This window comes from Gracilinanus agilis, chromosome 2 (genome assembly GCF_016433145.1).
Source record: "Gracilinanus agilis isolate LMUSP501 chromosome 2, AgileGrace, whole genome shotgun sequence".
NCBI classification, from domain to species: domain Eukaryota; kingdom Metazoa; phylum Chordata; class Mammalia; order Didelphimorphia; family Didelphidae; genus Gracilinanus; species Gracilinanus agilis.
Genome location: NC_058131.1, coordinates 685,651,131 through 685,662,274, shown reverse-complemented (window position 1 = coordinate 685,662,274; position 11,144 = coordinate 685,651,131). Strand labels below are relative to the sequence as shown.

At 37.1% G+C, this 11,144-nt stretch overlaps 1 protein-coding gene across 3 annotated transcripts in view; it reads right to left on the bottom strand.

The window, feature by feature from the left end:
- Nucleotides 1-11,144, bottom strand: part of CCSER2 (coiled-coil serine rich protein 2) — a 109,399-nt gene that overhangs the window by 26,187 nt on the left and 72,068 nt on the right. For all 3 annotated transcript variants that reach the window (XM_044659153.1, XM_044659155.1, XM_044659154.1), the window contains exons 7-8: nt 8,346-8,432; nt 1,287-1,376 (exon numbers count right to left, since the gene is read on the bottom strand). In XM_044659153.1, the coding sequence (XP_044515088.1) occupies nt 1,287-1,376; nt 8,346-8,432 (177 nt within the window). The remainder of the gene's footprint in view (nt 1-1,286; nt 1,377-8,345; nt 8,433-11,144) is intronic.

Genomic DNA, 11,144 nt, shown 5'->3' with positions numbered 1-11,144 from the left:
CTCCCTCCCTCCCTCCCTCAAAAAACCCTTCCCTTCCACCTTGGAATCAAGGCAGAAGAGTGGTAAGGGCTAGGTAATGGGATTCAAGTGCCTTGCCCAGGGTCACACTGCTAGGAAGGGTCTGAGGCCAGATATGAACCTAGGACGTCCCATCTCTAGGCCTGGTTCTTCTAGGCCACTAAGTCACTCAGCTGCCCCCGGCTTTTCTCTCTTAAGAATAGCCAGTAGCACCAGAGAATTGCCTCAGCTGTGCCTGCAGGCTGAGCTTTTAGTTTTTTCACTCATAGAAATATGATTTTAGCTTGGAGTCTCCCAAATCAATACCATGGTATCCCCCCTGAGCATTGAGGCAAAAATAATGCAAATCAAGACTGCCACAAAAAATGATCCTTCACTTTAGAGAAAACTGAGGTACAGAGGGGATATAAGGATAGTCTATTGAAATCCAAGTCTCTGTCTCTAGCAGACCCAGTGGTTTTGTTTTTTAAAAATGAAATCATGCAGTGCCTGAAGCATGAAGAGCTCTGTAGATGGGATCATTGAATCACAGTGCTAAGTTAACACAAGAATCTCCCTGATGAACTTAAGGAAACCTGCATTCAAAGAGAAAAACGCTAGTAGTTAGTGTTCTTAGAGATGATTCTAAAGCATCCCATGATCTTATAATGTTTTTGGAATAATCAAAGACTAAATTATGCTCAGATTTAGTTTTATTATCAAGGATTCTGTACTATCTTTGACAAATGACAATGTGTCTAAGACTATGCAGTAGCTATTAACCTGAAAAGCCTATTCCCTAACCATGCCAGAGAATAGATAACCTACTACATGTAATTTGATATAATCAACTTTACAATATTTGCTATTTAGTTGAGTAGCTATAATAATGCAACAAATACAAAAAGCTCCAAGGAAATTCATGTATGTCATGCCTTCCATGGCCTCACATACATCACCAAGGAGGAAAGAACACATATTGCTCTTTTCTCTTTGGAAGTATTTGTAAATCCTATTATTATAACTTATGTGTGATCAGAAGAGATTATACACCCAAGCTGTTACAATTAGTGCAAAATGGAAACAATATAAAAACATATATCCATTTCCATAGAACTTCACTATGAAAGCCTTGAAATGCATAGACATTTAAAGGGCAATAGAAAAAAGAATTGTAAGGGGGAGAAAAACTACAAAAATCTATAAAAAAGAAAAAAAAATCTGAGTAGAACAGTAACATTCAACACTAAGTGGTTCAGGAGGGAGCCAAAGATGAGCACATTACTCACAGAAATTCTTCTCCAAGATGTCTGTGTGTATTTATCAGCATATGTGCACTTCTCCCCTTTAGAATTCTGGTGGCATTTACACCTAGTGGCCTAGACACACAGGAAAAGAACAATGAACATAATAAACAGATATACACTTTGGTGTGTAAATATAGACACACATAACGTAAGATGGCTGCTCACAGTGACTACTTAGATGTCTCTTTTGAGGATCAAGAACTGAAACATATCAAAATAATTTCTGCCAACTTTGTCAGTATCCAAAAGGGGGAAAACACACTGGTTTAGTTCTTGAACACATAAAGATAGTCTACATTAAAATAACTTACTTGACTAGAGGAGGGTTGCTTTGTTCATTTGGCTGGTTATATAGTTAACATGATATGCCCATCTCTATGTACTTTCTTTCAGAATGTGTTAACATGCACTGGTTTGAAATTACTCTCGGTTTGGGCAGGCTCCATCTGGTAACTGACTTCTAATTTACAAACTAATTCTATACATTAACATGCCCAGAGAACACATGTATCCCCAAATAAAATTAAAATGATTAATAAACATTCTTCCCTGTACAGACTTGAGTTTGTAAGTGTAATACAGCCTCAATAACCACAAAATCCAAAACAATATGGAAATGGCTGTTAATATTAAGAATGGTATTCCCTGCTAGGATGTGACCATAGCAACTAGGTAAACAGCCCAATAGGAGTATAAATTCCTGCCTTGAAGGGAAAATTGTAGAAGAAAAATGCATTAAGTTAAGCCTCCAAATTGCTGCTTTAAACAAATAACTAAGAATTTTCTGTGAGTTAAAATGAGATCATAGAATAATTATAGCTTTTCATTTTCCCAGTACGTTAAACCCCATTACAGTAAACAAATTAGAAGAAAAAATTCACTATGAAACAAAAAAAGTATAAAGTCTAATAAACAATTTCCAGTTTAAAGATTTTCAATAGTTCTTTTGTGTTCAGTGTAAAGAAATTTAATTGCTACCATATTGAGGAGGCTAAAAGAGGGGAAATGTTTGAAAATGTTACCATAAAGTGATATTATTTACTAAATTCTAAACTGGATCACTTGTAGTTTCAGAAATGATTTTATTATGTTCTTTGTAAACAATAAACATTTATACAAACAGATAGATAGCATGGCAGGGAAACAAGCACTGCATTAGGAATAAATGGACAGGCATTCAAATTCCATTCTGTTGCTTACTATTTGGGGGACCTTGAGCAAATTATTCAATCTCAGAGCACCTCACTTCAACGTCCTGAGGCCCAGGAGAAATAAAGTGATTTTTCCAAGGCTGCAGCATAGGTAGGCACTTAGCAGAAAAATTCAAATCTAGTCTTTTTCTCACTACATTAAACAGGTTCTACAAAATTCAAAACAGAAAGGAAATATCCACAGGTATGATTTTAGCACAGAAGACGAGTTAAAAGGTGTGGCATTTAAATTGGACCTTGAAGGCTTATCCTTCATAGGAACTATTTAAGCCCAGCTGAGAAAAACTGTATTATATGCAGTGTTGTGCCTACCCTTCTGAAGGTGTATTCTATTTGGGGCATAAAGGTGAGAAATACAGTGAAGTTTGGAGAAATGATAAATAGATTAGTTTGACTAAAGTGAAGTATACATGAAGGAGAATATCAAGATAATTAGGTTGGAACCAAGGCAAGGGAATTTGTAGAGGTGGCTAAGTGGATAGAGCACCAGGCCTAGTGACAGGAGGTCCTGGACTCAAATCTGTCCTCAGATGCTTCCTAGCTGTGTGACCTGGGCAAGTCACTTAACCCCCATTGCCTAGCCCTTACCACTCTTCTGTCTTGGAACCAATACAGAGTACTAATTCTAAGACAGAAGGTAAGGGTTATTAAAAAAGAGAGAGAAATTGCAGCGCACAATAGCTACATAGTAGTATGTTAAGGCTCTTCCTCCCAAGAACTCAATTTCAATGGATTCTTAAAAAAGAAATCACAACAGATATTGCTTTTATGGCTTAATGATGTGCTAACACAGAGGAAGAAGTGATAAATGCTCCTTCAAGACCTTAAAGTCTTCGGTGGGTATTAAAGACATGAATAAGAAATAGAAGTCTTGAAGGTACACTGGCTTTCGGGGGGTTTTAAGAGGGGAAAGAGAGAAGATAGGGAAACAAATATACCAGTTATTTCAGAAAGGAGGAAGAAGAGGGTGGCATTTGCTATTTCTCATACCTTGGGTATACAGAGAAGAACATACAAATATAGGATAGAGAAATTGGGCAGGCATCAGATGAACTTCACTCTAAAGTGGACAAAGGACAGGTAAGCCATGAAGACATACAGAGAGTTTGGGGGAGAAATACATTAAACTCAAAAGGAAAACAACTAGGGATGGTGTTAAGAGAAAGGACAGCACAGGAGAAGGAATGCTTGTAAGCAAAACAAACTGCCTATGCCAGGATTGGGGGAGAGGGAAGAGGTCAGAGAATCACAGGGGGCACCTATCAACTGGGGAATGGATGAAAAAATGATGGTACGTGAAGGTAATGAAGTACTTTTGAGCGTTGACTGCTTTAGAGAATTGTTAGTACCTATGTCCTGACACAGAGCAAAGTGAGCAAAACCGGAACCATTTATGCAAGTATAACATCACTGAAAGAAATGAGCTCTACAAAGAACAATAATGAAAACCTGGGATGAAATAATGTGTTAATCAACCTGTTGACAAAGGTGACACATTCAAGGCACAGAAAGGCCTCCCTCTGTAGCCAGGGCTCTGGAAAGGATTTGTTTTGCTTGACTCTCTTTATTACAACGGGTTTTCCTGCCTCACTTAGTTTTTGATTGGGAAGGGAGGTGGGAAGAGAAGGCAGGAAGTAATAGTGATGATAGAAAAACCTGAGTCATTGAAACATTTTTGAAAATACATAGAGGAGGCCAGAAGGAAGGTCAGACAGAAGCCCAGACAAGAAGCATAGGTCTGAGGTGTTCTCTGTGCTAAAACCATACCTTTGGGTATTTCCTTTCTGTTTTGAATTTTGTAGAACCTGTTTGGTGTAGTGAGAAAAGAACTGGATTTGAATTTTGCCGCTAAATCCCACAGGTGTGGGATTTGTGACACACTTAAGAAACCAAGTATACAAAAGGAAGATAATGACCTCTGTGTGAGTCATCCATGCTCTGTCATGTATTTTCAGGTGCTCTTTCTGTGATTAAGTTCACAATTAGAAAATAACATTTTTAAAAGGAAAAAGTCATGAAAATGGGCCTGAACTTTGCTTAGTTAGGCAATAGCCAAATCACATGCCAAGCACTTTGTAAAGTGCTTCAGACTAAAAGAAAAAAAGAAACCAAAAACCCTTTCTCTTCAGAAGCTCTCAATCTAATGGGAAGATAACATGCAAAAACTATGTACAAACAAGACAGATACAGGACATTAGCAGTAAAGGGGTCTAGGAAAAACTTCTTGCAGAAATGAGAAGGATTTCAGTCAAGACACGAAGGAATCCGGGGAAGCAGGATGATCGAAATGAGGAAGGAGAAAATTCTAGGCATGAGGGATAGTCAGTGAAAATGAAGACTGGGAGAGGGAATGCCACATGTGAGGAACACCAAAGTAACTGGATGTTAGAAAGAGGGGAATAAAGTATGATAAGCCTGGAAAGGTATGAGGGGGCCCAGGCTATGAAGGAATTTAAAAGTCAAAAAGATCATTTGATATTGGATCCTTGAGGTTGCAGAGAGCTACTTGAGTTCAATGAGTAGGGAGCATGGCACTTACTTTAGGAAGATCAATTTGACAACTAAAGGGAGGATGGGCTGGAGTGAGAGGAGACTCAAGGCAGTATACCCTCTGTAATAGTTCAGGTACAAGGTGATTGATGATGGCCTAAGTCAAAATTAAAGAAGCCCAATTATTAAGAGATGCTATGAAAGTAAAATCAACAGGACTTGGCAACTCACTAGAAATGCTGAAAAGCAATGAGTTGAGGAATGAAGTGACAAGATCTATGCACAAGCAATCTAAGTCTGGCATTAGTGTGCATAGTGGGAAAAGGAAGAGGAGGAAAGGCTCCTTAGGGAGCTACTGACAAAGACTTTAATCTCGAGAGCAATCAAGCATTTATTAAGCACCTATTGTACTGCTACTTCCTGCAGAGAGAAATAAGATCTTACTGTGTGGTATTAGTATTCTCATTTTCTAGTTGGGTGCAGGTCTAAGTGAACTGCAAATTAAATATGAGTCACTGGAATGTGTGGCCAAAAAGACTAATGTGACACTGCCCTTCAAAAAGAGTACTAAAGACTATAGGAAGGACAGTCTCACTTTACTCTGCCCTGGTCAGGTCACATCTAAAATAGTTGTTCAGTTTTGAGTGATATGTTTTGGGAAGGCGGAGAGTATTTATTAATATTAAGCAGCTATTTTGTGCCAGGCACTAAGCCCTTTAAATATGATCTCATTTGATCTTCACCACTAACCTAGTGGTAATTGCTACTATAATCCCCACTTTTACAATTGAAGAATCTGAGGAAGCCAGATTCTGAGTGACTTGGTGATGCCAAGAGGTCATACAGCTAGGCAGTGTCTGAAGTTGGATCTGAATACCAGTCAGCCTAACGCCAGGCACAGCACTCTATCCACTATGACATCAAAACATACATAACTTTGCCAGACAAAGGCAAAGAAGATAATAAAAGCCTCCAAGACCATAAATATGAGATCAATAGAAGGAAATTGGAATGTTTATCCTGGAGAAGAAAGAATATTGAGGCCACAAAGGGAGCGTGGAAGGCTAGAAAGAGAGGGCATCAAGTCACAATGGTTGTCTTCAAGTATAGGTATGGCTCTCCTGTGGGAAGAGGAATTAAGACATTGTTTGACCAAGGAAGAAAAGAGTCAGAAATAAGAGTTGCAGACTGGATCCTTAGGATGAAGTTTATCCAAAAGAGGAAGAAGACACCTTGAAAAGAAGTGGGTTTCCTCTCAGTGGATAAATTTGAACAAAGCCTGGATGATCATTTCCCAATGATTTTGCAGAATAGATTCCTATTCAGGTATTAGGCCAAAATGGGCTCCAAGTTCCCTTTCATCTCTTAAGTCTTGTCTTTGTTTTCCTTACCTAAGAATATGACTCTTGAATCAGTCTTTAATCCTAGATCTAGCTCCTGGTGAAACTTAAATTAGTAATAAGGAACTTTAACAGATAATTTCTCTCACATCCAATTAAGAAGAGGAAGAGTTTTTGCTTACTATTGTACAATTCCTAATGATGAAACAGTCTTCTGAGTGCTAAATCATAAAACCACAAACATTTAAGAAATAGAAGGGAGCCTTCAAAGGTCATCTAGTCCAGGAATATGCTGGGATCAGCTTGAACCAGCCAAGTACACTCTGAGCACCAAATCACCCAGACTTGTATTTATAAGTTCATGAAATAAGAATGAGTTTTACATTTTTAAACATAATAAAACTTTATTTAAAAATTATTCTTCACTTGTGAATCCTACAAAAGCATGGCTGGGTTTGGCCCACAGGGTTCAAGTTTGACTTAAGAAATCAATGGACAAAATGTCAAAAACACAGATTAAATTTAAAGTGTATCTTGCACACATCTATTTTTCCACTCAGCAGGTTAAACATTTACCAGCATATGACTAAATCTAACTCATGATTCAACAAGAAACCTTTCTATAATATTCACCACAAGGAGTGATCCATCCTTTGCTTGAAGACTCCCAAATGAACTACCTCAAGAAAAAGTCCATTCTACTTCTGGATAGCTCTAATTATTATTATAATACATACCCATTGCTCCCAGTTCTGTCTTCTAGAGCCAAAAAGAATAACTGCCAAACACAAGAGCCCTTCAACTATCTGGAAATAATCAGCATATCCCTCTTGAAGTGTGCTCTTCTCTGGTCTAAACATCCCTAGTTCCTGCTATCAGTACTCATATAAGGCATGATAATTAGTCCTTCAGCTAGCTAGCCTTCTCTGGACATTCTCAAAGGCACCAATTAAAGAATTTAGCATTAGCAAAAGATGGAAAGGTAAGGTGGTATCACTTAACCTTATGTATACTTTTTTATCACTAGTTACGAGTTGCTATCTAGTCATAACTTGTCTATATCGTTTGATTTTTTTTAAACCTAGGGATAGGATGTTAGATTTATTACTATTAATTTCACCTTACTAAGTATGTTTCAACATTCTAGCATACTAAGATCTTTTTGTATAATGATTCCATCATTTACATATTAGATATTTGCAGAGCTATGACTAGGGTAGAGCAACTAGGTCTTTGATCCATGGTGTTAAAATTTTTAAAGTACTGATAGCACGTTGCAGTTCTTCAACAGCAGAGAAATGTCGAAGTTTAGAATTTCATTAGCAAAATGAGTTAAATTGAAAACTATCATATAACATATTTCCTTTCGTAATGACTATACCTCAAATGGATTTTGAATCTTCCACACACTTCTGCAGACCCCGTGACATATTTGAAAATGTGTCTTTTGTGCCATTTCTTATATATTGATAAAAAATATTGAACAGAACAACATAGTCTTTTGAAGCACATCTCAGAGACATCCCCTTCAGGCTGATATAAATTAATAAATTACTCTTTGATTCTGATCATTCAGCTACTTCCAAAGCCACATATCTATAGTGTCATCTAATCTACATTTCATCTTGGCCATAATGATACCAAAGACCTTGTCAAATTCTTTGCTGAAAACCAAGTATAGTCTATGAAAGTTTCCAAATCTACATATCTAGTAATGTTGTCCACGTCTTAAAGGAAATGAGACTAGGTAGACATGACTGTTTTTGATGGGAAAAGTGTGTTATAATACGAAGAACCTGTCTTCTTTCCCTTTTTGAAAATAGATATTTACTCATGTAAATTGGTGATTTAGAAGTCTCAGGAACAGTGCCATTCAGGATTATGGTTTCCAACAGTGTAAAAAATAAAATGATAGACACACATGAACCAATTAGGGGAGTTAGGAAAATGTGTTGCCTGGTGGGAAAAGTTTCCATTTGAATACACACAGCCATACTTACAAGCTGCTGCTCCAATTGCTGGATTTTTTCATCCTTCTTCTTTAATTCTTCTCTAAGGAGTTTTATCTCATTTAACAGATCTTCATTCTGACAGAGAAAACAGGAAAAAGGAAATATGAAAATCCCTGGGAAGGGGCTTCAGGGAGAGGCACCAGGACTGTGACCTCCTTTGCCCAAGAAACTTTCCTGATCAGGAAATTTCCTCTACCCATGCAGGTCAGGACCTTCTCTGCAAGGCCAGAATAAATAAGTATACATCAGCCATATAGGTTGAATTCACAGTTTTTCTCCATATGACAGTATCCAATGACCACACAGAAACGAAAATGATCTATGATGAATTAAAAAAATATATTTTCAAGACACTAAGAGATTAATCCATTTATGCAATACCCCATAACTGTGTAAGTCACTGAAGAAATAAAAACTGAGAACTAAAGTACAACTTGAATTCATTTACTCCTAGCTTTAAAAAAGTTAATTGATAAGTAAATGTAATTTTACTCTTATGAAGATCAAACACTTATAAATAAGAATGAATTTAGATTTGTTTAGTAAATGTGAGTAATGTTTTTAAATGTTTTATCATTTATACTGTATTCTTTTCCTTTACAATGGATAGACTATAACAGTCTGGGTTTCATAAGATTAAGGATTATTCACTCTTTATATCAATGCTAGAGACATATTAATATTTAATGATTAAATTATATTAAATAATCCTGAAACCTTCAAATCACAACATATTTCCCTTAATTAATAATGATAATTAAACATTAATCTAAAGCAATTTATTATGTTAGATGAATAGGAGTCTTCAAATTATCCAATATAGGAAAAACATTGATTGTTCATGAGTAGGACAACCTAACATAATAAAAATGACCATCCTACCCAAATTAATTTACTTATTTAGTGCTATACCTATTCAAACTACCAAAAAAGTTTTTTAATGAATTAGAAAAAAAACTATAACAAAGTTCATTTGGAAGAACAAAAGACCAAGAATATCAAGGGAAATAATGAAAAAAAATGTGAAGGAAGGTAGATTAGCAGTACCAGATCTTAAACTGTACTATAAAGGAGTAGTCATCAAAACAATATGGAACTGGCGAAGAGACAGAAGGGAGGATCAGTGGAATAGATTTGGGGTAAGAGACCTCAGCAAGATAGTCTATGATAAATCCAAAGAACCCAGCTTTGGGGACAAAAATCCACTATTTGACAAAAACTGCTGGGAAAACTGGAAAATAATATGGGAGAAATTGGGTCTAGATCAACATCTCACACCCTATACCAAGATAAATTCAGAATGAGTGAATGACTGGAATATAAAGGAAGAAACTATAAGTAAATTAAGTGAACACAGAATAGTATACTTGTCAGATCTAGGGGAAAGGAAAGATTTTAAAACCAAGCAAGAGTTAGAAAAAATTACAAAATGTAAAATAAATAATTTTGATTATATTAAATTAAAAAGGTTTTATACAAACAAAACCAATGCTGCCAAAATTAGAAGGTAAGCAACAAATTGAGAAAAATCTTTATAACAAAAACCTTTGACAAAGGTTCTAATTACTCCAATTTATAAAGAGCTAAATCAATTGTTCAAAAAAATCAAGCCATTCCCCAATTGATAAATGGACAAGGGACATGAATAGGCAATTTTCAGATAAAGAAATCAAAACTATCAACAAACACATGAAAAAGTGTTCTAAATCTCTTATAATCAGAGAAATGCAAATCAAAGCAACTCTGAGGTACCATCTCACACATAGCAGATTAGCTAACATGACAGCAAAGGAAAGTGGGGAATGTTGGAAGGTGTGGCAAAATTGGGACATTAATGCATTGCTGGTGGAGCTGTGAATTGATCCAACCATTCTGGATGGCAATTTGGAACTATGCCCAAAGGGCTTTAAAAGACTATCTGCCTTTTGATCCAGCCATAGAACTGCTGGGTTTATACCCCAAAGAGATAATAAGGAAAAAGAGTTGTACAAAAATATTTATAGCCACACTCTTTGTGGTGGCAAAAAGTTGGAAAAGGAGGGTATGTCCTTCAATTGAGGAATGGCTGAACAAATTGTGGTATCTGCTGGTGATGGGATACTAGTGCGCTCAAAGGAATAATGAGCTGGAGGATTTCCATGTGTCATATTGAAGCTTTGGGAGCTGAGAGTCCCACCTTGATTGACAGGTGAAGACCATTGGACCTCAGAATGTTCCCAGAGGCCATGAAGACAGGGGAGAAAGTGGTTGGCCAGAGGGGTATAAATACCCTGGCAGCCCCTGACAAGGGGTTTTTTATTTTCCTTTTCCTTCTTCATTAGACCTTGGATCGGTGGACCCTGGTCTATTGGGAACTGAGGCTTTGCTTGGCTAAGTCTTGCAAGAACTCCTGTTTGAACCCACTGACATTGATCAACCTGTATCCAGACCGTGAATCCTCTGATTCTTCTGTCCCTAGACATTTAGGCATCCAAACCATCCTTAGATATCTAGGTATCCTGGGCCCGGGAGGGATCCGGGAAGTGGGCAGGAGAAGAAGAAGAGGGTGGAAAGGGTGGTTCCTAAGGGCTATAGAAGGGCATAACATCTGGCAAGAAGAAGGAGCTGAGAGACATCATCCAACAGCTTGCTTGCTCTGGTTTGGCTGTGGCCAGGCTAAGCCAGAGGAGCTGAAGAACAAGCCAGAATCATTAACCAGCCTACAGTCCTGAGGGATTAGTATTGTCAAAGATTAGTGTTAGGGTTTCCTATTCCTCTCCCCATTTCCTAAACATTCCTTCCTTGCCA